Here is a 27,619-nt window from a genome sequence, read left to right on the forward strand (position 1 = left end):
AAGAAAGGCGAACATCTACACTTAAGAAGATATATTGGATAAAGTGCTCCGGGGTCTCCACATGTGGGCAGGACTATTCATTGCTTAGGACTGTGGGTCCCAAACTGTGCGCCGAGGCACCCCAGTGCGCCGTAATGAGGTGCCAGGGGCGCCGCGCACACTAGGGTGACCACACGGACCGTCCCTACGCCTTTTATCTGTAATTTTGGCCATCACAGGGAGCAGCGCTGCTCCCTGTGAGAGTCCTCACCCCCGCTGCTGGAGCCGCCTCGCACTGCTCCAGGAGCACAAGAGCAGCCACTCCCACCCATTGAAATTCTGTATGGGGCTGATTGCCACTTACTGAATGACAATGGGGCAGTCAGGGGTGTTCAAGCATGTGGTGGCTGCCTCCTGCCTCAGTGTACAGAAGGGCCTTCTGTTACATAAAAAGTAAAACGCCCATGCTGCAATGTTAGAGAACACTTCATTTAAAGAAGCCTGTGAAATAAGTTTAAAGGAACAGGTTATCGTTCTTTCACGGTCTCATAATTTTTGAACTAAAGTATTTTCAATATTATATTCAACAAAGCCATGGTTGCTGCTTTTTTATTTTAAGGAACTAGCAACCATTGACAAAGCAAATAGTCCTGGCTTGTTGTTGGTGCAATGATTTAGGGAGAGGAGTTGGCCTAACTGCTAAGGCGCTCGACCTCAGGATCTGGGTTGGAGTCTCGGTAATGACGCCAAAAAACCTCCTGTGATTCTGGGCAAATCACTTAATCTCCCTGTGCCTAAAAATGAATGTGTGTCCTCATGTAACGTAACTGGTGCTATGTAAAGCGCTCTGATACCCAATTCGGTTCGGGTCTAGTTCGCGCTATATAAAACTCTGCAAAAAAAATGATACTTGCTGGATGCAATGACAGAAATCACATAATACCAGTCGGGTGCAACACTATGCTAAGCGCAGATTTTTAGCCTAGGAGTTTTAAACTGCGCTCTTAATTACATCCAACACCCCCTTTAAAGAGACCCCCCCCCAGTTTTTTTACACTGCTTAAAGCTCTGGAAACAACACCATGTTACAGTAACCTCACATCCTGGCACTGTGCATCATGCATGACGTCTACGTTTTCAGTCTGCCTATGTGCAGGGGCATAGTGAACTCTCCCCCACCGCACCCCACCCCTTGCTGTAGTTCGTTCTTGATAGGCCTCTTCTGCCTGCAACTCTGCAGACAAAGGCTCAGCTCATAATGTGGAAAGGTGGGTGAGTAAATAAGTGAAGGAATGGCTGGATGGATTACTGAAAGGATGAATGCATGAATGAAAGGGGGAATGGATAATGAAAGAAAGGAGGGATGAGTGAATGAGTGGAATTATGGATGAGAGAAAAGGTAAATAGATGGATGTATGGGTGGAAAGGTAGATGGATGGGTAAAAGTGTGGATGGGTGTGAAAGTGTGGATGGGTGTGAAAGGATGGATGGATGAGTGAAAGGGCAGCTGATGGGTGAGTGAATTGGTGGATGGGTGTGTGAAAGGATGGATGAAAGGGTAGATGATGGGCAAGTGAATGGGTGGATGGATGAATTGATAAGTGAAATGGTGGATGGATGGATGAGTGAAAGGGTGGATGTAAGGATTGATGAGTTAGTGAAAGGGGGTAGATGGACAAAAGGATGGATATATGAGTGAAGTGAAAGGGTGGATGGATGAGAGAACGGATGGCTGGATGAGTGAACGGATGGTTGGATGAGTGAAAGAATGCGTCCCAATTACTTTAAGGAAGATAACAGGAGGTACATACCACCCACCGGTAAAAAAAATGGAGGGAGCCACGGCAAACTGACGATTAGGTCAAGGGAGCCACAAGTCAAAAAAGTTTGGGAACCACTGGCTAATGACTATACATGGAAATCCCCTACGAGAGAAATACTTTTTTGAATTATGAAGAGGCTTCATCATATTTTACACAATTCTTTTTGTGAGATTTACATGACAAACACTCTCAAGGCTCTGATCGTGTACGTGTACGTGCTCTAAGAGCCAGGGTCTTGGCAATGTTCTGGCTCAGCTAGCCCGGTTAATTTGTTGGCTCACATACCTCTAGGTGTAGCCATCATTCCTGCAGCCTGTGCAGTGTTCCAGGCCCTGAAGCAAAAGCAATTCAAGAGCTGAATGTGGGAAGGACAACTAGGAAGGTATAGCCTATGTACAGAGGGATTTCATTTTAGTGTAGCCTCTTTTTCTGTAAAGTTATTACTTCACCTTTTCTATTTAATGGAACTAAGAGCAGAATTAGAAATGCCTAAAACGACAGGACTTGTGCACTAATCTCAAAATCTGCTAGTGCCACACTGTAACCTACCAGACACATTCTCTGTGCTGGAACTTTGGATGGATTTCTCCCTTATTCTTTTGAAAAGTAGCCTTTTCGTAATAAACAGTGATTTTCTGCCTGTATGCATTAGTTAGTAGTAGCACGACCCTAGCCAAAGGCAGCAGAGCCCTGTGCAAGGTTCAAACAAAATGTATCTGAACACCTGTCCTACATCACTGAGCCGCATATTTACTAACATTTTACACAACACAACGCTGTAAGAAAAGATGCAGCTCTGCTTTGAAGGAAAGGACTAGAACAGTACCATATTTTCAGAGATATGATACATTGGATTGCGACAAAGCGCCGACAGGCAAGTTACAAATTAAACCCTCCCATCACCTCTCCATTCACTCCCTATTCAACCTCTTCCTCTCTCAGTTCCCATTTCTTTATCCGTTCCCTCCTCTCTCCTAACTTACCATTCATTAGTCTCTGCCTCACACTCCCCCACATGTTTCTCTTGGTTCCCTCTAACTCGCCTTTTATATGCCCCCTTTACCTTTTTTTCTTTTAACCATGTCTCCATCACCCTCAGCATCATTCCGTTTCTGTTTTGTTGCTCCTTTCACTGCCCCATCTTCTTTGGTTATTTTCGTTTTACCATCGGCTCTCTCAGCAGGCAGGCCCCCTAATCGTCTTCTCTCACTGTTCACTCTCACTATTCCAAGCTTCCGTCTCGTACTGTGTATATCCTTCTCTCCTTTCTCACCATCCTTTCTCTCTCGGTTTCACTCTCCAGTAGTGCTACTGCCTGTGAACTCAGTCTACGTTCAGCGCCGCTTCTAGGACTATCCTTCATGGCACTGGAGTAGAATTGGGAATACTGTCCTGTATGTGGGCTGTCAAATTCTGCTTGGGGTGCACATCTTTGCTAGGTTTATGATGTTTAAATACGTCCGGATATGTGTAAATGTTTGCTCAATAGTCCACTGTATAATATAAACTAAAGGACATAAACCTATTTTGGCTTGTATTTCTGCCAGCTGTCTACTTTGTAATCATGTGATGTCCTCAGATATGAACGTAATAATGACATTTTGTCCTGAATTTTGACCCTTGGTCTGAATTTTGCCGGTCACTGTCCACAATTTGCCTTTTTACCAGGTGGTCAATTTACACCACACCCAAGATGTGAAGGGAGCAGCAGACCCTGAAAGATGACTGGCACTAAAATCGTACACTTCCCACAGTGGCAATGGCACACTGCAGACCTAAATTGAGGGGAGTGTCTGCAGCTTATGCAATTGTGCAGTACATATATAAAATGACAGACAGCGCCTCAGAAAGAGACTCTAAAGGTTGCACATCTCTGACAAAAAGCTCCATTCTGTGTATTGTTGCCCTGCTCCTTTTACAAGTCCAACTACCTTTTGCATTGAAATAATACAGCACCAGTGCCTCCCCCACCCTTGCCTAGATAAAATAATTATCTGGCGTGACAAAGAATCTTACCATGCCACTGCACTAAGGTGCTTAGATAGGACAGATGATAAACCACTGCGAGACATGCAGTTGAACTTAACTCACTGTGATCTTTATTTCAGAAGCAAAACGATACACACTTAAACCCGTAACTAAAAAGAGGGGAGAATTTTTAGTGCCCGGCCTTGAGGTGCAAAACAAAACTCATCCCCATTACCTCCACCTCAAAACAATATCTAGTGTTCGACCACAGCCAATCTCAGTGGTTTAACTTAGGACAACTGTGAGTACAAGTTATAGTGCACACAACTGTGAGGTTGGTGTTACCCGCTTCCCCTGCAGAGACAACATGCAGTGTGTGAGGAGAGAGGGGAACAACGAGTCACACATTTGGGGTACATCAGTAGGATGAGAGCAACAGGAGCTGCTTGAGGAAAGGTATTTGGGGTTTCTCCAAAAGGTGAGCTTCCTCTACACATGAGTCACATACTAAACAGGACTTGCAGGTAAAGGAGTGTCTCCTTATTTTGCTGATGCAGGAAAGCTTCTGGACTGGCATGTAGCAGGGTCCACCACATGTAATTCAGGATTATCAGAGCCAATAGAACTGCTACCAACACAATCCCTGCACAAAGAAAACCCCCTATCAGGACAAAGGAATAGAACTCCATTCGGATTCATACCGGCACCTGGGTACAAATAGCATACTCATTTTCACAGCAAGGATCAGACATTCGTCCACGCCCTTAATGTTACCGCCCCTTGACCTCCCTTGGCCCTTAATCTCTGCCCCACCTACCTCGCCTGTAATCAACACAACCCACAAGAATCATCAGTGGCTACCCAATTATAAGCCCATCACCGGTCTAATCCAATCGCGGGCTGGACAGACATTTATTAGATGCTCACACCCATCAAACCAGCAATCTACAGACCCTCCCCTCCATGAGTAGCAGCACACCCTGAAACCGCAGGAGCTGATGAATCTCTCCCTTGGTAGTCTCCACCCAGGATGAAAGGTAATGACGAAATACCCAGTCATGGGCTACAACAGGAGCTCAGCCACATATGGACACTAGAGCAAGCATTGCCACATAGAGCTCGGTATTGCAGACTATTCAGTGCACTGGGTCTGTGCTCCAGTTGGCAGCCCACCATTCACATGACTACACACACTGGGGAAGAAAGGGACTCAATTCGGCAATATATTTACATTAATATAAAAACTAGCAATCTTAAACCTGAAGTAGAACATGGTGGGAAGTGTGAGAATGAAAAGGCTAAAAACAGATCAGAGGAGGGGGCTTTCCACAGGAGGCAACTGCTTGGAATCAGTTCTCCCTTTGGACGGAGAATGTAGTCAATTTCCCCCTCCCTCTCCCTGCCTTTCCGGGTGTTGCGGTGCCTGCTTCCAGTGAGCAGTGGGGCTGTTGTTGGGAGTCAGTTACCCAGAAAGGGCTTTTGTGCTGGTTTCGACTCCAGAGTCTGTTAATCTCTTTAATAGCACTGGTTGAAATACTGTCCTCTCCTGGCCAGACACAGCCCACACACAAAATAGTGGTCCAGACTACACAAGCTTCTTGGCCTCAAAAAAGCCCTTCAGATGCCTCATCTGCCAGATTCCTATCACAACGAGGATGAGGGTCTGCGCAATGGACCACCAGAGCACACGTTGGTTGGTGCTCTCGCTAGTCAGTCGGAACCGTTCCTCCCGCCACTGCAAAGAGAAAACAGAGGGCTAAGTTAGTGGTTTCAGAGGGAATATGTATGCAAAAGTATTTTCAAGGTTTAAAAGAAACTACAGGCAGAGGCCATGCCACCTGAGAAGCACAAAAACAAAGCTCCTTACCCGCTGGTAGTTCTGCTCTTTTTGGACCTGCTCCACTTGTTCGATCAGTTGCCGTACTCTGAGCTGTAACTCACTCAGCTTGTCCTTGGCTGCAATCTCGGCATAGTCATTGGCATGCTCCCCTACTTGAATATCCAGGTGAACTCGCTGCGGAGAGAAATTACATGGTTTTATTCCAGAAAACAATTGCTTCAAAGTTTTAATACAGTGGAGAGATGCTGACTTGTAATATAGTAATACTCTCCAAAGCCTTGCCACACAGAACATGAAAAAAAAAAACAACAAAAAGGCCCTTCTAGTCTGCTCATTTCCCTGCCTCATGTAACGTATTACATTATAGGTCCTGTTTGATCTTTACATTCTTGCTAACTAGGTCTGGCCATGATCTTGTGGTTTCCATTTCCAGTTGTGTCCCCATGATGTCTGTTAGCTGATACATCCTTTGTGGCAACAACTGTGAAGCATTTTCATAGCATTTTTCATTCAATCACGTGGTGGATACCCCTAGCCCACATGCTAATTACTTTTACATATGGAGCCTACTATAGTCCACAACTATTGGTGGGATCCAAACAAATTGTCGAGTGGGAGCACACTGCTTCACCTCCCAGCAAGGTTCAACCCTGGCATTGTGGTAAATGCTGTTTCAGTTACTTGATAGCTTCAAGAGTGTTCGAGTGATCTGAGAAAGATGTTGGCAGCCTACTCAGCAAACCCCAAATTTGAAAGACTAATCTCTACTGATGACTGTTAAAGAACCAGAAACACGTGTCTAGAGATCAGCACTATCTGCGCCAACTGTGGCGAAACACTCCATCACTCTTGAAGCAAGCAAGTAACTGAAACTGCATTTACCACAATGCCAGGGGCGAACCTTGCTGGGAGGTGAAGTGGTGTGCTCCCACCCCTGTTCCTGTTAAATTGTAGAGTGAGAACATTCTTGGGCAAGTGCAAGCGTTGAATGAGCTTTTGCTTGAATAAAATGATGATCAGACTAAAGTCCAGAACCCAACAACAAAACAGTTGTGAGGTGAGGTCCTTCTCCCTACCATGAAGGGTGAGCATGAACACATCATTATTTTTTCAATTAATTTTGGTGAAACAAAATGTGTGGTTTACTGACACAGCAAGTTGTTAATTAACGATTATGCATTTTCCTCCATAGAATTCGTAATCCCTAATTGACATGGAGGGCTAATGTCTGTGGTTGCTACAGGTTGTACCGTATCCAACCCTTCTTACTTTCTACTTTTCTCACTTTGGTGCTGGTGGTGTTTCCTTTGTCTCACTACTACTAGTGCAACTATTGAAAGAACAGAGGCCCTGACGAATGCCATGGGATTCAATACCCGATAGGCAGAAACATGTTGGCCCGTTACTAGACAGATATTTGCTGACTGTCTCTATTGCACTGTTCTAGGTTTTTAATTAGGAGGTGTGGTTCGTCCGTAGAATAAAGTTATTAATAGGAGGACACTCCATCCTATTTTAAAGTCACTATATTTTCTGTTGCACTGTTTTTTCACCTAACCATCAAAGATCAGCCATCACTGACGATTCGTTTATGTTGGTGGACCAAATCCTCAAACAGCAATAGATGGAGCGGTGCTTGAAGTCCCAATGATCAGGGGATCAGCCTGCTATACATCTGGGTTTGGCCAAATGATAGGACTGATCATTGAGTCAATTTGATGGAAACCCTTTGCTAATTGCTTCGGATGTCAGCTATATGAATGATCTATGCTGTGTTGGCTTTTCCCACACATTCAGCACTCACTTTGTATATAAATACGCTGTCTTCATGTGATTCATACACCCTGAGATCTTGGTGACTCGGTTTGACAGCACAGCCACATAATCAAGCTGGTAGACCCCCTGTGTTTTTTTTGTTATACATAAAGTCCAGAACCCTCACAGAGAATAATGTTGGATGGAAAAGAAATCAGAAATGAAGCAGAGTTGTTACAGATAAAATTAAAGACTTAACTAGTCTCTGCTAGACAGCAGACTAACAGACCTGCTGCTGGTCATGACTGGGCTTCAGTGGAACTGCGTTCCTTACCAGCTACACAGGCAAGGAGAGGAAAATGTTTTTATATGGCTTTCTTTGGGTATTTCAGGCCTTTCTTTACTCTAGTACTAAATTAATACAACTGTGGACATTTGCCCATTAACTACGTACTTCCCCAGAACCGGAAGAAGAGCAATCACAACCATGTAATAACTGAAGTGTTACCTAATGAACCACTGATCTTTATTGACTCGAGAAGCTGCTCCGCCCCAGCACAATTTAAATACACAATCAAAAAGTGGGACTACAAATCCATCCCTTGATTATTCTCCGGCAAAGCATGTGAACCACTGAAGCACCAACCTCTTAAAAAATGTGTCATTTCCAGACCGCAATGAATATCCTTAGCAACCTTTTAATGAGTCTCCTTTGGAAACGTGACCCAAAAACAGAAATTGATAAGTTTTGAATTAGTCAGAACCTATAGAGCTCAAAGAAACATATTTTTGACCTACATTTACAAAGGGAACTTGTGCATTAAACATCTTAACAGCATACATCTCCTATCTTCTAGAGTACTAACTCACTATATGCAGAGTACTAACTCTCTATATGCAGCGTATCTGTTTCTTCAGAACTAGATACTGTTTTTTGACTGTACTCTTACACCCTACGTGGAACCTGCACTATTGTCTGACAAAAAGGCAGAATGTACATCCCAAAGTAAAAGCGTGTGGGTGTTGGAGTGTCTCATAGATACAGGATACATTAAAATGCTATGTATTTGATGGGTTTTCCAGATACTAGACAAACTTGACAATGAATGGGATTTAAGTCATTTTCTGTGTTGTAGCTCTCTAGATAACGACGTGAAAATGGATTTCCTTAGCCTAAAGAACATTTGCAGAATAAGGCTGGGGCACTTGCACAAGCACCTGGTCTAAGATCCTACATCACTGACTCGTAAGAAACCTGCAGGTCAACCACGTTATGTTAAGCTTGCAAATGCCAACACCATCTCCATTATTGGGCATCCAGGCCGTAACAGTACAGTGTCCAATACTTACCAGCATACCACCTGCAAACAGGGCAAACTTGGTGGAGTTGGAATGCAGGCAGATCTGGTGCTCCCCTGGAGTGTGAGAGGTGAAGGTAAACCTGCCTTCTGAGCCATATTGCCTGGATAGGATGACCTGGAAGAGAAGGGGAAAAACAGTACTCTTAAAAGTGGGACCATACACCAGGAAGGCAGGAACACTGAATCCAACTAATTTTACGTTATATTATAGGAGTAACACATACTATTATTGATAAGATTATTGGGAACAGTTCTCTGCAGGTGTCAAACAAGTCATTGTGGAATAAGTCATCATAAGCCCTAGAAGACAGAAGGTGGATAACAGCTCCTCTAGTTCAGTATCAGAGTGCAAGGGGGAGGGGGTTGCTATTGGCAGAGAGTGCGGTGAGTTGGGCTGCTTGCAGGTGGGATTGGGGATGGTTGGATGTCAGCAGCCCAAAAACTGGGTGCTGGAGCTCAGATTGTGGCATTGGTGCCTAACTGGAGCGCAGGCTTTGGCCATTAAGTGAGCCAGAATTCTGGGTTGGTCTGTTGCTGTGTATCCAGATTGAGAGAGCCTCTGGGCTCATTTGAGTTGATCAAGATTGAGGGTGGTAGTTTGGGATGAGATAGATTCGGTGTTAGGGCTTCAGACTGAGATTAAGGGTACCAGTGAATGACGCCAGGCGGAGGGGTGAAATTGAGGGTGCTAGATTGCCTGACTGGGTGGCAGTGAACTCAGATTTTGGGTACCCGAGTACTGGGTGGTATTGGGCCATATTTGTGGTACTGAGGGATTGAGTTGTCCTGAAAGGCAGAGGCGCTAGACCTCACTGTGATCGAGACAATGTCGGCCAAGGGCAGATATTTGGTGCTGGGGGCAAAGTTTATGTCTTGGTGTCCCAAGTGCTAGACTGAGTGTTGTTGAGAAATTAGATAGTGATGCTGAAGGCTGAAATTGTAAAGAGGGGGATTAGGAGTTGAGCCAGATTATGAGGGTGCACACTGGTGGTCCTCCGACTCTAGATTAAGGTGACGAGGGGCGATTTCGGGTGTTGGCAGGGATCACAAGAGTGCTCTTGAAAAGTTGGACTGAGTGCTCTGTAAGGTTGTAGTGTTATGCTGGAGAGGGTTGGATCTCAGTTTGAGGGCAGAGATTGGGGTGCTGGAGAATTATGCTTTAGTCCACCCGGGTCTTGCTGATCCAATTTGTGGTGCCATTGTCTATTTCTCCAGAAGTGTTCAACACAATGGTCAAAATACTGCACAACAGGAACTGGAGTGTGAGCAGCTGAAAGTCTCTTCTCTTTACCGTTCCATGAATGTACAAGGCACCCTCACAACCCGCCTATTCTCCACACCAGGAACTTTTTGGAGGCACTTCAGATGGCGCCCTCCGACAAGAAGGAGAAGGACTACTCTTCAGGAGGTGTGCAGTTCCTGTGTGAATGTGGGTGCTAGCACACCCTAATCCCGCTCTGTACACGTTGCCGCACACATACAGGCACAGGTGAAACTCACTACACTGCCTCTAAACAGCTAGATGTTTGCCCACAAGCCCCCCTCCAAAAACAGCCAGTCTTTCAGTAGCCGTGTAAACTCTGCTCAAACCAGTGGTCACACTATTCTGATGGTGCCACCTCATTGAGATTTTATACCCATGCGCCTAGTGGTCCGATAGGGGTCAACATCCAAGTTCGAGCCTTCTTAGACCGCATCTAGGAACAGCAATACATTGCTAATTTGGACATCATATACCCCATATGAATTATTAATTGTTCTAACTTGAGGGATTAGGCTATTGCATCAGCCTAAGGCTAGACTGCAGGAATTATTCACCACACCAGAAAGGAAAATCGAGTGTCAGCAAGTCCCACCAAAGTAAATCCAATTGAAGCAGTGATCTACATTTATATGGAAAATACAAGTTGTCCAACCGTGGTGATTAGTACAATTTTAAAAACAGCCTTGGTCCTGAAGAGACCGCAAATTGATAAAGTTGAAACTCGTTGACTTATGTCCCCCGTAAAAATAAATAAAAAGAAGGTGTTTAATGTATGATATTCAGTCTATATTGCAGGCAATCAAAGGACTGAGATAAGTGCCCCAAAATACTATTGGCGGAGATAACCCGTGAGTTTTTGCGCATTCAAGATCTTTCCTCAAAAAGTGAAATTCAATAAGGACTCTTGCTTAAGAAAAGTTCATGACTGGTTTTCTCTGGTTTAATTTGAATCTTATGGTGTATTGAACTTTTTGTGTTTAATGGTAGTGTCCCAGGCAACACCTGTAAATAAGTTATTCATATGTCTTAAGTATTTGGTTCGAATGTATGAACTGTTATTATGATTTGATTAGGGGCCCAAAGGACCATGATACCTTTGACATATGTGATCTAATGAGTTTTACACAAGAAAAGCATTTAATGGATTAAAAAGATTGGTAAATAAATGACCACGGTTTCAGGTAATCACAAGCCTGAATCCCAAAGAAAAAAGTGTGGTGAATGATTCCAGCCAAGGTATAAGATGTTTTTATAATTGACCCCTTATGAAAACATTTGTTGGGAAAGAAGAGGCAGATGGACATATATTAATACTCATGCTGCTCTGATAAAAGTGTGTTTGAAGTACCATTTAAATGAAAGAAACAAAGGACAGAGTATGCCATGCTCACTGCAGGTGTGCACAAGTACGAGTCACCTGGTGCCATCTTTCTTCACATTTCTTATGCGTCTCTTACAGACAATGGAGGTTTCCGTGAATTCAAGCGGTGAAGCATCCAACTGAAAACTCAAAACAATTTTTTGGGCAATGAATTGGACATGAATTACCAGACAAACTGTTTGGACAAAAAGAGCCTGGAGAATGCTGATCTCCCTAAAGCAAAACAAAACTACCTAGTGACAATTTCTTCCTCAACACCTCTTCGCGTTTTGTTTCTCTTAAAAGAGTCCCTATTCGCGGACTGTAAACCTCTCTTCTCCTTCAGAACTACAAGCAGAACACTAGATGGTGCTTCCTATTTAATGTCTACCCTCCATATAAGTCACTCTGCGGCCACAAGCGTAATCTTGCGTTAGGACAGCATGCAATAACCGCATGATCTACAAACTAAAATCGATCTGTCATACCCAACCCTGGAACGGGAAGAGGAATGTGCGGTTCTATCCTAAGACTTATGAATCTAAAAGAAAATCTGTAGAAAGAGGGCAATATTTCTTTGAGTCAAAAAACAACTCTCACTACTCCCCAATGAACCAGGAGCATAGTGGAGTCTGGGGCCTTATTGTACATTTTACCTGAGAGCCAAGCAACAATGAAACCATTACAAACATGGAAATATGACAACAATCTGCACAAGAGACAGGCAGGAAAGCACACACAATATAGAATATGTGTAACCTCTGTTTTTTACATACAGAGGGAGAGGATAAAGATCACCACATGTAGGTTTCACAGTATGAAAACATAGAACTACAGAGAACATGACCCACTGTTGAGTACAAGCATTTTGGGAATCGTTGCAGGGCCTAAATGCTATGTGGCTCCAGTAGCCAACTACATGTGTGAGGGTGCAGACCCACACAAAATATTTCAAGAGGCTCTACCATAAAGAAATACACAAACCATGACAAATCACAAAATTTACCGTTAAAACAAAAGTACACTTGAAAAGATAACAAGACATAACCCAGCTAAACGGCATGCCTTGGGCAAACCCACAACCACAGAACTGATAACCCACTGTCCACACCGGACCCCCTGTCCATACTCGGTAAATTGTGTAAGACTATAGCCTACCCTCTGACTGTTATTATCCTATGTAATCACACATCTACAAACCATGTGACCCACTACCTGTACCCACACTGGTTCCACCATCTGGAAAAACGGAACCAGGCAGCACACTAAACTCTACTCGCACATGGATGGGGATGGTTTTAAGTTTCAACAACCTCGTGGGCTCCATCACAGGGGAATCTACTACTTGTAGACAACCAATGATTTATTTATTTTATTTATAAAGTTTTATATAGCGCAAACTTGATCCTGAAGGATTTCAGAGCGCTTTACAATTGACTGAAACAGCTATCAGTGCCAAGCGTGCACATAAATTAGAGCCGAACTTATGACATTCGTATACAGAATAAGTAATGCAGAAATGTCAGCATAAAGGGAATGCTGGGATGGGTGTGCGTGTCCGAGCAAGCAAGTAAATGACCTGTTAGATGGCACAGAAACACCAGACTAACTCTGTGTGCTGTCCAGTAGAAAGGACTCCAAGCTTTTTACCTTGTCATCCGGGTCCTTGACTTCCACGAACATGCCCAGACCTGGGGTGGCAGGCAAGTACTGCTCCTGCTGCTTGTCATACAGCTGTGTGCGGTAATTCCCTGGGGATAGAAAAAGCAGTGATCAAATTTTAAGACCACATCCACCGCCCCCCCTCCACTTCGGATAAAGCATCACACTGTGGACACTTTTAGGGTGAAAGGTCTGCCAACCTGTTGGCAACCATATATATGATTGCATTTTTGTAAAGAGACTACATGCTATACCAAGAGGTATTCCCTATATTCCAAGTATTTGGCATGAAAAACTGTCCTTTACTTAAAAAGTTCAGATTGCCATCTCACCTTTTTCCTTTCACATGGCCCTCTCCTCCCCTTCATCTTCTGCAGGTCTTCTCTGAGCACAACCTTCTCTAAATCAGATGCATCTTTGCCTAATCATAATGTATTTCTGAAAACAGCCCACAGATTATTTCATAGATCAGAGCCTTCCTTTGAAAGTCATACATTGTAACCTAGCCATCCCTAAAGTCCTCTAGCTCCTCTTTTAATGCTACCAATCATTTTGCATGAACTCACAAATCCTCCTTTTGTCACACTAATGGTCACAATTAACCTCTTTATTTAATCTACCACAAAGAAACTGGAGTAAATGCATGGGATGGTTTGCCTGAACGCACAAGGCTCATCCCAAAACATAGCACTGACAACAACACAAATCTAACCACTAACCCTGGGTTCTGGAGCCAGGTGCTGCCCAGCATAGAGAACTCTAATGCCACATAAGTGGTGGTAAGAGCTACATAAATGCTATTACAATTTGATCCTAGACTGAAAGTGAAAAATTGCAACGCTAGTCTTGGTAGCCTGGGGGGTGGGGTTTGCTTTTGTTTACCTCTCCCCACCCCCTAGGTTCTTGATGATTAAGCCCAAGAGTAAGATAAGTAACATGAAAGGCATTAAATGAACACTACAGTCCATGACTAAAAGTGGTAATTGTAATACACTGCATTTAAGGGCGCACAAGTCCCAAGAAGAAAGGTTATGTATGTTAGAATCCATAAATCACTTTTCAGGCTTTCATAGAAGAGGTAACCAGTCTTCAGCTCAAGATAACAGCAACTGTAGTAGGAATCCATTAAGTGAAGAAAAAAAACGCCATTACTAAGTACGACACACAGCACCACAGAGTCTATGAAAAATATATCAAAAACGTTGTCCACCAACTGCACATCTGTTTGTCCTGTAAAAGGCAAACGAAGGTCCCAAATATCGTTGCCCATAGTGAGCAACATTTAAAATGCGACTCTACTAATAACAAGAAGGATGCCGGCAAAACAGCACAGTATTATTGTAATGAGCAACAAGTTTCAAAATGTCCAGCACGTCTTGCTTGGATTGGCACGCGTGCAGTAAAAGAGGTACTTTATGAAGACGCACTAGAATACAACAAGTCACGAAACAGAATGCCAGCAACTGAAAGACATACTTTTGAATGTAGCAGACAAGGTGTACAAAGTGCTATGTGGCATAGTGTGGAAGGAGGGAATTGCCTGGCATACTCCGATACACCCAAAGCTCCAGTAACCAGCATCGCTAAAACTGTTTATTCCTAATATTTTACAATCAGATGCAACATTTGATAGAAACAAACATTAGGACAGGTGCACATGGAGTCCTTTTTTGGGATATTCCTTAGATGTGCTGAATGGTAAAGAAGGCAGAATAGCGAGAAAGTATGAACTGTATAAGAGTTACTCCAATGTCAGGTGGCCGAGGCAAGACGCTGGTGGAAAGTTCATAGGAATATAGCGGAATGTGTTGGTTGTCCATAGGACAGGCTCCATCTACGATCACTGCCTCCATTCCTCAATGGTTGTCAAGCAACAGATTTTTAGGTCTCAGTCCTTTACCAGCATTCTGAAGTGGTGGTTGGTTGTTGATATTCTTATGAATGATTTCCCATTGTGCAGTACTCTGCAATTTGTTATCAGAACTAATAATAGTGATCATTGATGACGAGAGGGATGTCAGGTGAGGGTGTATATGGTGAATTCCCTAGAAGTGCAGCACGTGAGATTCTTTGATGGAAGATAAGAAAGAAATAGATGATTTCTATTGGAAGGACTTCACAAGCTATTACTTAATCAGAAGATCAGAAGTTTAACCCTGGTATTCAAGCCAATGAGCCCTTCTTTCAAACAGATCTACAATGCCATTTTACAAAACCTTCAATGGAAAGTAGGTTTATAATGTGCCATTGTCTCTGCATAGGTTTGGAGTTCAACTAAACCATACAGAGATGTTTTTCAAGAGTAAAATTATAATTGAGATTATCAATAAAAGCAAATTTCAATTTAAATCATCATACACAAGTCATTACCTTTTTCTTCAATCCTTTCTCTCTGACAGAAAGGTCCCATCACACATTTGAAGGCATGTTCAAACATCCCTCTGATACTATTCAGATAAGACTAGTGATAGAATAAGTCCAACTAAGGTTTTGACAAATATGGTATCACCTGTGCAGCAATGGTAACTTTCAAGCAGTCTCGTAGCCAAGTACTTTGATATCACAAAGCCAACAGATTCCTTTCTGGAAGACTTAGCCTGCATTCTACCAGACAGAAAACAGCCTGGGGCTCAGCTTGCCATTCTAGTCTGTGCTCGTGAACATTCTATGAAGGAGACTGAGTGTTTTACTCACTTGCCATCCTATTTCATCATTATAGGAATGTTCTCTAAATGCATGGACTATGCATACGCTCAATAGGAAACCAAGAGTGTGGACTTTTGTAGACAGCCTTATGTTAAGATCCTAATGCTATACTCCAACTTCAGAATAGACCTGTCACCCAAGTGCTAAAAAGATTTTCCTTCAGAGACAGGAAAGGCGCGCTGTGGGATTAGCAGCACACTTTTATCTGCCCACTTTCTATCACCTTTTTTCGGTAAAAAAAAAAACCTTCGATATTTTAGATGTTACTACTGTCATTTTTGGCAATTTAAAAGTTTAAATGGGTATTAGGAAACTGCATGCAAATAAGATGTTTTTATCATGCATGCCACACTGATTTAAACAATGAACATATACAAGATAAAATACCTTTTACACTTTAAAATGGCCTTACCGAGGCATATTAGCACAACACAAAAATTGCAAATGACTAATAAAACTTTCTAGCATCCAGCACATAGGAAGAAATAGTTAGTATTAAATAATTCACTACATTTGCAAATAACTGCAATTACAAGTCACTTATCCAACACCAAAGTGAACACCAATAGGTCTAGGCAATGAGAGAGCCATTGGCATTGTCAATATCTTTTAGCCATGTTGCATACAAGCACATCTTCTGTTCAGCATGGCTGCAGGTCACAGAAAAAAGCGATATGACAGTCAGTGCTGGCCGCGTCACAGCGCTAGTTTGTCTGCCATGAGGGGCGGGACAAGGAACAGCACAGGAGGCAGGGAAAGAACAGAATATGGGAGGATGTGTAGGGCGGGTGGTTTGAAGGTCGTTTTTAGGTCGAAGCCCACTGCTAAAGGCATGTTGGGGACATTCAGAAAACTTCCCTGTGAATGCGTTCCATCCGTTGCATACCATTGGCTTTGTGGTTTGTAAGTCACATTTTCTGGATTTACATTTGCTGGCTTTATTTGTTTTAGGCTGTCCAGTGAGAGTTTGTCCCTCCCAATGAGCTAAGCCTTTTCACAGCAACTCCCCTTGTATTCTTCCATTAGTGCTCCTTTCTGTAAACAAAGCAAAACCAAAGGGGATGATGGACGGAGTGTTGAACAATGCAAGCACTCACCCCCAGTCAACGGATCTGGGTTTAATCCATCATCATTCTTTAGCTCACTCCGCCACCCCAGTTCAGACATGGCCATATGCAAATCAGTCTGACCCTGTGCCTCATGGGAAAAGTCCTGCCCGAACTGCCAAGCAGGGTATGCCCAGATGTTGCATTGTTCAACACTCAGTCCATCATCCCCTTTGGTATTGCCTTTCTGCAAACAGGCCTGTAAATCTTGTTCTGATCTGGTCACCTTTTCTGTGGATACAAAGACAGAGGTCAGATATCAGTTTCTGTCTTCTGAGGGGAGGGAGCTTTATGTTTACTTTTCTTTCTGTGACTTCAAAGGAAAATGATTCATGTGACGATCTTGCTGGATACTGGGGTTAGGAAAGCTTTTTTTTCTAGCACATCTTTTAAATGAAATGTGCAAATATTTCAGAATATATTAGAATTATGAGAGCAACGATGAAGCACTTTGTTAATTCTGAAGTGTGTTGGAAGCAAATAATTTAATGTGATCAAAACAAATTAATACAATATGTGGTGCCATATCCACAGATTATCGTTTTATAAGTAAAACTTTGTGCAAATGTAATGGTCATTTTAATTGAAAGTATGTTGTCTGTAATGGCAGTGTGCTACCACAAAATGCATACTCCACTCTATGCCACTACATTGCACTCCACTCCCGGCTACTCTAATCTGCTCTGCACAACTACACTCAATGCCACTCTACAACGCTGCACTCTACTCTAACACTCAACCCTACACCAATCCACTGTACACCACTCTATTCTACTCTGCACCACTACACTCTACACCACTTTGTTGCTCTACTTTACCCTGCACCACTCCATGTCACTTTGCTTTACTCTGAAACAGTTTACTCTATGCCAACCCACCCTATGCCACTGCACTCTAAGCCACTCTACACTAAACCACTGCACTCTACAATACTGCACTATATGCCAATGCATCATTCGCCACCATACTCTGCATCACTGCACTCTGCAACACCTTACTCTATGCCACTGCACTTAGCACCACTCTACGTCACTGCACTCTGCGCCACCCATCCACACAACTGCATTCTATGCCGCTCTACTCAGCACCACTACACTCTGCACGGCGACACACTATGACGCACCATTCAAATCTATGCCACAGCATTCTACGACACTGCACTCTATGTCATTATACTTTGCAACACTACGCCAATGCACTCTTCACTACACCACTGTACTCAACGCCGCTGCATTCAAGAGGACTCTACCCTACGCCACTGCACTCCACTCTGCAACACTGCATTCTACGCCACTGAACTCTACGACACTACTCTGCACTACTTAATTCAATGCCACTGCACTCTACTCTATGTCACAGTACTCTATGGCACTATATTCTACTGTGCGCCACTCTACTCTGCACCACTGACATTGCACTCTACTATGCAACACTAATCTACGACGATGCATAGTAAGCCGCTGCACACGATACTCTGCAACACTACGCGATTCCACATTATTCCACTCTTCATCATTCCACTCTGCGACACACTGTGCCACTCTCCTCTACACCACTAACTTTTATTCATGCTGAACAGCAGCCACACTGGTGAACAACATGACTAAAAAGATTAGGAAAGCCAATAGCTCTTGCTTAGGTGAGAACTGTTGGCTTTGCCTTTACTTGTTGTTTGAAGTCACTGAACTTTACGCTCAGCATGCAAGAGGCAATATTAGCTTAATATAACTACCAGCAACCAGTGTCATAATTCCTTCTCTCCAGTTATAAAACTAAATATTCTTGCAATGGCTTATGACTAACTAATCGTGCAGCAGCTATTGTGTGGAATGTTAAACGTTTCCCCTTTAGTAATCAGGAGACTCAAACATTGGCGAATATGTTTGGTAAAACGAAATGGACCCAGAAGGAGCAAGAGAAAAAAAGCAGTTGGACAGAGGAAAAGCCGAACATGAATTAGAGGGTGGAGGCTATTGAGAAGAGACGGATGGGGATAAGAAGCAACAGGGATTGGGGCATAAGAAGCAACCAGGATGGGCAGTAGGCAAATAAGAAAAAACTGCAAATATGAGCACTCATATGGAGTGCTTGCACACCAATTAAAAAGTAACTTGAACAAGCATTTGCAATGCAATAGGTCTCGCATTAGGAAAGTTTGAGCTATTGGTCTTGTAAATGACACATTTTTTATTTATGTGTTTGTTTTGAAAATAGCGAAATTAATAGCTTTGTCATTTTCAATGCCAATACTTTTATCTTTTGTAATTGTGACACCTATAGGCATTTGTAATGCAACATGTTTTGTATTTACGTGACTTAGATGTATTGATATTACAAATAACAATGGCTTTTAATTTTTTTAAATAATTAATACTTAAATAAAAGTTATTGTAACTTATAATGGCAATATCTTAAACTTTTGTAAATAACTTTTGTGAAGAATATGTTCAGTGTATTTTATTGTGATGAAAATCCAAGAACAGAAGTGAAATATTACCAACTTTTTGTGACATTTGTAATAAAGCTTGAAACATTGAGAGAACATATTTGAACCAGTTGTTGTTGAATGGTTGCACAGATTGATACTGTGGTGGCGCTGAGTGATGGTGTGGCGTTTAGTGATGTTATGGTGCCCCTGAGTGATGCTGTGGTGCCCCTGAGTGATGCTGTGGTGCCCCTGAGTGATGCTGTGGTGCCCCTGAGTGATGCTGTGGTGGTGCCATAGATTGAGTGAGGGCGATAGATAGGGTCAGGGCGATAGATAGGGTCAGGGCGATAGATAGGGTCAGGGCGATAGATAGGGTCAGGGCGATAGATAGGGTCAGGGCGATAGATAGGGTCAGGGCGATAGATAGATGTGTGCGGTTGTGTGTGTGCGGTTGTATGTGTGCGGTTGTGTGTGTGCGGTTGTATGTGTGCGGTTGTATGTGTGTGGTTGTATGTGTGTGGTTGTATGTGTGTGGTTGGGTGTGTGGTTGGGCGTGGTTGTGTGCGTGGTTGTGTGCGTGGTTGTGTGCGTGGTTGTGTGCGTGGTTGTGTGTGTGTGCGTGGTTGTATGTGTGTGAGGGTGTGAGTGAGGGTGTGTGATGGTGAGGTGTGAGGGTGGGTGAGGATGAGGCTGTGAGGGTGTGTGATGGTGAGGTGTGAGGGTGAGTGAGGATGAGGGTGTGAGGGGGTGTGAAGGTGAGTGTGTGTGGGGGTGTGATGGTGTGAGTGAGGGTGTGAGGATGTGAGGGTGTGTGATGGTGAGGAGGTGTGATGGTGAGGAGGTGTGATGGTGATGAGGTGTGATGGTGAGGAGGTGTGATGGTGAGGAGGTGTGAGGGTGAGGAGGTGTGAGGGTGAGGAGGTGTGAGGGTGAGGAGGTGTGAGGGTGAGGAGGTGTGAGGGTGAGGAGGTGTGAGGGTGAGGAGGTGTGAGGGTGAGGAGGTGTGAGGGTGAGGAGGTGTTAGGAGGTGTGAGGGTGAGTGAGGTGTGAGGGTGAGTGAGGATGAGGGTTTGAGGGTGAGTGAGGATGAGGGGGTGAAGGTGAGTGAGGGTGGGTGAGGGTGCGAGGGTGGGTGAGGGTGCGAGGGTGGGTGAGGATGTGAAGGTGTGATGGTGAGGAGGTGTGAGGGTGAGTGTGTGTGAGGGTGTGAAGGTGAGTGAGGGTGTGAGGGTGGGTGAGGGGTGTGAGGGTGGGTGAGGATGAGGGGGTGAGGGGTGTGAGGGTGGGTGAGGGTGTGAGTGAGGGCGTGAGGATGTGAGGGTGTGTGAAGGTGAGGAGGTGTGATGTGAGTGAGGGTGGGTGAATGAGGGTGTGAGGGTGACGAGGGTGAGTGATGGTGTGTGAGGCGGAGGGTGTGAGGGTGAGGGTGAGTGAGGGTGAGTGAGGGTGTGTGAGGGGTGAAGGTGAGAGGGTGTGAGGGTGAGTGAGGGTGGGAGGGTGAGTGAGGGTGGGAGGGTGAGTGCGGGTGTGTGAGGGTGAGTGCGGGTGTGTGAGGGTGAGTGCGGGTGTAGGAGGATGAGGGGGTGAGGGGTGAAGGTGAGGGGGTGTGAAGGTGAGTGGGGGTGTGAGGGTGATGGGGTGTGAGGGTGAGTGATGGGGGGGTGAGGCTGAGGGTGTGAGGGAGAGTGAGGGGGGGTGAGGGTGAGTGAGGGTGTGTGAGGGTGTAAGGGTGAGTGAGGGGGTGAGGGTGTGAGGGTGAGGGATGGTGTATGAGGATGAGGGGGTGAGGGGGTGAGGGTGTGTGAGGGTGAGGGGGTGTGAGGGTGTGAAGGTGAGTGAGGGGTGAGGGTGAGTGCGGGTGTGAGGGTTGTGAGGGTGAGGGGTGTGTGAGGATGAGGGGGTGAGGGGGTGTGAAGGTGAGTGATGGTGTGTGAGGGTGCGAGGATGTGAGGGTATGCGATGGTGAGGAGGTGTGAGGGTGAGTGAGGATGAGGGGGTGAGGGTGTGAGGGTGGGGGGTGTCAAAGTGAGTGAGGGTGTGTGAGGGTGAATGAGGGTGTGTGAGGGTGGGTGAGGGGGTGAGGGGGTGTGATGGTGAGGAGGTGTGAGGGTGAATGAGGATGAGGGGATGAGGGGATGAGGGGGTGAGGGGGTGTTAGGGTGTGAGTGAGGGTAAGGGTGTGTTGGTGAGGGTGTGTTGGTGGGTGAGGATGTGAGGGTGTGTGATGGTAAGGAGGTGTGAGGGTGAGTGAGGATGAGGGTGTGTGAGGGTATGAAGGTGGGTGAGGGTGTGAGTGAGGGTGGGTGAGGGGCGAAGGCGAGTGAGGGGGTGAGTGAGGGTGTGTGAGGATAAGGGTGAGGGGGGTGAGGGGGTGTGACGGTCTGAAGGTGTCTGAAGGTGTGTGAGGGTGTGTGAGGGTGTGTGAGTGAGGATGAGTGAGGATGAGTGAGGGTAGGGTGAGGCGGTGTGAGGGTGAGGAGGTGTGAGGGTGAGGAGGTGTGAGGGTGAGGAGGTGTGAGGGTGAGTGAGGGTGAGTGAGGGTGTGAGGCCTGCAGTTTTGGCCTGCAGGTGGCGATAGGCGACCACGTCCCGAAAGAAGGTTCACATCACAGGAGGGGGATAAAAGTTTGCGGCATTTAAAAACCAGTGGCTTACATAATGTCATCGACTTTCACTTAAAATAGTCACTCTCAGTGAGAGACGGGTAGATTCCATGTGCGGCAAGAGGGCCTGTAAGCCGACATCACAGGGTGTGGATAGAGGGGAGGGTGTAAGTAGGGAGGGAGAGCGAGAGCAGGGAGATGAGAGAAGAGTTGAAGAGAAAGGCAGAGGGGAAAAGAAATTGTATTGAGGCGGTTGATATAAAGCAGAGAAGAGAGAAACAAAGGGGCAATATGTAGGAAAAAAGGCTTCATTTGTGTAGCTTTCGTGAGTGTCTGCCACCAGGACAATTAAATTCACTCAGTGAAGGCGCTGTTTAACAGTGGGCTATACAAAACTAATCTATCAGGTTTTTTTTGCGTAAAGTCCAAAATCATTGTGTTGTTTGAAAGTTTATTTGTTCAGGCAGTCCTGTATTTTTAGTCATCGCCACTTGTATGTTGGACCGGGGAAACCCATGCTTGAATGGGAACAAAGCTAAGTGCCTACTGTAACGCACAAAGGAATCTATTTCTTATATTCATTTTATTACAACGACATAACTGCCGCCTTCTACTCGCAGTGAAGTGCCTCTCAAAAAGTTTCATACGTTATCAAAATGTCACTCATATAGTGAGATGCGTGATGAGAGATAGCATATGCGGGTATGGGATAAGAGAATCAGTGCATAGGCTAGTAATAGTGTTTATAAAAAAAAATTTAAAAAGACATTTACCGTAAACCTCTTGTGCTCGTCTGATGGCTCTGATCGTCCAGCGGCTGTTCCAGCGAAAGCAGGCCGGGCTGGGCGGAAGTCAGGCAGCCCTCCTCGAGACAGAGGCGGGGCCTGACCAGAAGCAGGAAGTCGACCGCGACCGGAGCTTCCCAGGAGGCAGGCTGCAATGGCTGGCGCAAGGCTCCGGAGCAGAGAGAGGAGAGCCCTGCGTGCAGCCGGCGTCTGCCCGGGAAGCCAAGGAGCGGAGTGCCAGTGTCCCTGTGCCCGTTGACGCCAGAGGGAGCAGCCCGGAGCGGGACGAGTAGAAGTCCGGGTGAGTGGGGCTCCGTGCTTGCGTGTCTGTGTGTATGCAGGGGGCGGCAGTGTGTATGTGTGTGTGTGTGTGTGCGCCTGTGTGTGCGTGCGTGCATGCAGAGGGGTGGGGGCCACTCATTTAAATTTAAAAGTAAATATGACGCCAAAATAATAAATAAATAAACCAGCAGCTTGACCCATTTATTCACTGTGATGCTTCCGATAATTAAAAATGTGCCTTTACAAAGAAGTGTTTTAAAAAGAATACCAGCGTGCATGTTCATTACAAGACGGCTAGAAATAATTACTCATGATGTTCAAAGCAAGCCTGTTCATTTCAAGCTACCCTCAGCCAGCCTCGGAAAAAACGAAAGTAATACAAAAGCGAAACTGACACTGCCACTGCAGACAATGCTGCGCGCTCCCGAGGTGAAATCCGGCACTGAAAACGCTCGTAACACTTTGGTGTCCACTCTCCTAAAAACGGATCACATTAGTTGTCGAGCTGACAGCATTCATGCTTCGCATGAATGCTAACGTCAGCTCGACCTAAAAACTGGGGATGGGGACAAGTACTTGTTCCATGCTCCAGGAGAGGGTCAAAACAAAATAAGAGGTATGACTCATGCATGCCATGACAAACGGGAGCAAAGGATATGAGAGCGATCTTGAAGCTAACAAATGGTAAGCTATGGCGGGCTTACTGAAAGTAAACCACATGTCATGAAGATACAGCACGTGTTGTCTAGCAGAAGCTACAAAATGTCCAATCATTAAAAGCGACAAACATCAGTTGAGAACGTGTGCCAAGGCCACTATAGATTTAAGGATGGCCTTTGTTAGAAAGTTGATTTGATAGCCAACTGAAGAAGGGAGGTAACGAGACAGGGAAGCAAGGGAAATCTTAACAGATCAAAAACTGTTTAAAGTCTGGCCTTGCATACACACACACTTTCTTAACCAATGCCAATGCTTACGAATCAGGGTGGGGAAGTTAAGTAGGTAATCAAGAGATGCGTGGCATTGGCCACATAAAAACATTCTGTTACAGAAAAACAGAAGCACTGGTATTTTAGTGAGGTATTCCATGTTTCCAACCGTACGTCTGGACAACTGAATTTCTTGAATGAAAATTTCACAACACATGTGGTTGATTTTTTCACTTTCAAGAAGATAAAAACTGTCACGACTTGGGTAGCAAATTATTTATCTCACTGGAATGACAATATGGAATGAACATGCTCCTGCTTCAAAATTGAATATGTTCCTGGTTTAAAGGTCATGACTGCTCATATACAATTAAGATTATCACTGAAGAAAGAGAATGAAGTGGAGACCATCTCCAACTAGTAACTCAAATAATTAATATGTATGTAACTAAGAAGCTAAAAATGAACAGAACTGCATACAAATAAGTCAAAATGTTAGAAAATGTGAAAACTGTTCTATAAAAAAAAAAAAAAAAAAAAAAAACTTTGAACTGTAAAGAAAGATCCTCCACTTAACAAACACAAGCCTAACCACCTTGGGGGTACCTGCACAATTCAGGGTCTTAAACAGAATAATAATGAGCAAACAAGTTTGTTACACCAGCATGCAGCCATTAAACGGTACTTAGGCATAATCTTATAAAAAAGGAAAACAGATTTCTGTGACCTAGAATAGATGAGGCGCAGTAGAAGCATGAAATATTCTTGCATTTGCCATAATGGAAATGTTATCTGGTTTCAATCGATTGCTATCCATGCTGCCTCGAATTTCAGTTGACAAATACATTAGCTGCGCTCAGTTAAAAAAAGATATCTGGGGAGGTCAAAAATTCTTACCAACAAAAGAGTTCAAGCAAATCTTCAGACATGAAACAGTCCTAACCAATTATTGTACACATAAAAACAGGTAGCATCTAAAGCTTATAAATTGTGTGGATTATAAACCGCATCATGATACAACACATTATGGTGTCAGTCGTTAAAAATACATCAGCCCTGCAAAAGGTATCACATTACATAATGTAGGTCCAAGTTCCAAAGCTATAGACGAGATTAAAAACAGTGTCCAAAACTGATTACTAATAAACAGTTTGATTATCTTGAGCTCTTTCATTTTCCCAAAAATAAAGCACACTCAGTCTTGCTTTTAACCGACCTGTTTTGTTCCCTCCACATACCGTTGCAAAAGTACGTGTGTGTCTTCATTCTTTGCATTACCTTCCTATTGTTGCACATGCATTACTGCCTCCCAAATGTGTGCTAGTCCCACACCTCATTGTAGATCTAGGCCTAGTGTTTTTTCAGCACAAATACACACTTTTCTAATAGGCAATTCTTCAAAATGTACTTAAGGAGTGTTCTGTTTGCGTACACAGCAGCCTTTCCCAACATGGAGTACCCACTTATTTAAAGCCTTTCATTCTAACAATGCATACATACATAATCAGCTGGTTGCATACTGTATGTTCAATAAAAATGACTATCATACATTGCATCGAAGTATCTCAGAAAATCTATACATTGAAAGATTAATTCTTCCCCATACAATTGCTTCAAGATTAGTGTTAATTATGTATGTCTCATTCTCACAGAGGAAAGCACAGAGCTCCAGGATTTTAAGTCGACAGGCTGTGCATATTATGCACCCTCCCCCCCACCCAGTCTTTATCCTTTCACGTTGTGTGTTTCTCGGTGCTCTGTTCCTTCTCCTTACAGGAGCTGTATTCGTAACGTGTGGCCTATGGTTGCTGCAATACTGAGGTGCTCTTTCTTCAGTTTCCTGATCTTCTGAAGCCACACGTCACACTTCAGGAAACCTGTATCTTCCTTTGCACGCTCATTAAGCTACTTAGGGTTGCGTCAGCCCGGCACTCACTTGCTCTTGTGCTTTTTAGCACGCCTCAGGCTCATTCTAAATCTATTTCAGCCATTGTCGAAAGCATTTATTTTTATTAATGGCACTTATTTTATAAAGCATGAACAAGGCCAAGCAGGCGCCAGTGCGGTTTACAACGACGTAGGTCAAATGTTGTTACAAAGCATACATAAACGTCAGCATTTCGTGTGTTATGCAGGTGATCGGACCATAAAGAACCGGCTTTAAATCCGTATCCCACTCCAGTTCTTTGGGCAGAGACATGTTGTTGCAGCTGTTCCGAGCAGAGTGTAAATCTTTAGGTACAGTCGCCTGACCTATCCATGTTGTTGTTGACCCTTGTAACAGTTGCCAGGACACCGTTGCTGCCTTTCTGGCGACTATCCTTGTAGCCAGTGTTGTGCCCGAGTGGAGAAGTCTCAAATACAAGCACGTCCCAGTCAAACGGCATTCCGTGCAACAGCTGCCGTTCCCGGAAGTACCCGCACCCCTATAATACATTCACACGTAGCACACAAACTATTCGTAAATTCAAACTAGATTAAACGAATTAATTTGGACGTTGACACATACACCATCTTCCTCCAATGGTACCCCCCCCCCCCATCATGCAGTGATTTTTTTTTCATTTGCCACCCCATGAATTTCTCCTTTAAACTTCGTGGCCCCTCCAGAGCAGAGCTTATGACAACAGTTTTAGATCTCACTATAACGGTATGTCCACTGGTTTTCCATGTACCCTGTAGACTGGTGGTTTCCCATAACCCTCTGACCGCAACCAACCCCCTTTTCCTTCTACTTGGTCTCAACATGTCACCCATGGTCGTTCTCTCTCCTGTTCCTGCCACATGAACCGATGCCCATAGTGAAGTTCCAAGATTTCATACACATAACACCACTATTTACCCTTTATACGCATGCTAATAACCACACCTCACATATGACTGGTCTCACTCCGTCTGTTCACCTCTTCCCCAAACCCCCCATGGGCTCATGCTACCGCCTTTGTCGGTTTTTCTGTCCAGTCTCACCTATAACCATGGTCTCGTCCGGGATCTCCTCGATGAAACATTTTCGCTCGGTCTCCCCTATGTGGAAGTACAGCCCCGAACTCAGGGAGGCGCCCGCAAGAAGCACAAGCACAAGCCGCAGAAGCACCATCTTTACCACCAGTTCTGCGCAGGCGCAGCCGGAACCTGCCACGTACTCCTAGCGGAGACGATAGGCATGCTGGGAACCCGAGTTTAGTGATTGTTTCCTATGTGTAACCGTACTACATTGGGACCACAAGTCCCAGTGATACTTCTGCTAATCAGTCACCGTATGGTGAAAGTAGTGTTCCAGATGCTTAACGGAAGTTGTAGTTTAAGGACCTAGAATGCACCATTGGATCGTAATTAAAACAAGCATTGTAAAGCCAATAGGACCTGTCTATCCTAGGGTGACCAGAATTTTCAAGCCAAAAACCGGGACATTTCACTAAAATAAAAGAAGGACTACATTTTACTTCAAGCCAGGGCATATAATGACGGCGCTCCTCAGCAGCGAATTACCGAATAGGGAGTTAGAACATACATTAAATGCAATTTTTAAACCCAGAAGCTCGCCTGGTAATTAAATTACTTTCTTGAAACAACTTCTACCTATTCCTGCTTTGTAAAACCTACAAATGCACCTATGCAGTTATCAGCCGACCATCTCTAACAAGCATTTACAATGCAATACGTCTCGCATTTGTTAAAGTTGGAGCTATTGGCATTGAAAATGAGGTTTACTTTATTTCCAGTAGATTAATAGATTAACATTTACATTTACATTTTACATTAATATGA

The 27,619-nt window shown here is 44.4% G+C and overlaps 1 protein-coding gene across 1 annotated transcript; it reads right to left on the bottom strand.

The window, feature by feature from the left end:
- Nucleotides 1-3,878: 3,878 nt before the first annotated feature.
- TMED9 (transmembrane p24 trafficking protein 9) lies at nucleotides 3,879-27,002 on the bottom strand. The gene is made up of 5 exons (XM_078652742.1): nucleotides 26,819-27,002; nucleotides 13,001-13,101; nucleotides 8,716-8,841; nucleotides 5,638-5,784; nucleotides 3,879-5,505 (listed from the first exon to the last, which is right to left on the bottom strand). Exons 1-5 carry the CDS (start codon nucleotides 26,946-26,948, stop codon nucleotides 5,356-5,358), a joined length of 654 nt encoding a protein of 217 aa, XP_078508868.1. The 5' UTR covers nucleotides 26,949-27,002; the 3' UTR covers nucleotides 3,879-5,355.
- Between the last annotated feature and the right edge of the window lie 617 nt (nucleotides 27,003-27,619).

The sequence above is a fragment of the Lissotriton helveticus genome, chromosome 7 (assembly GCF_964261635.1).
Source record: "Lissotriton helveticus chromosome 7, aLisHel1.1, whole genome shotgun sequence".
Taxonomy (NCBI): domain Eukaryota; kingdom Metazoa; phylum Chordata; class Amphibia; order Caudata; family Salamandridae; genus Lissotriton; species Lissotriton helveticus.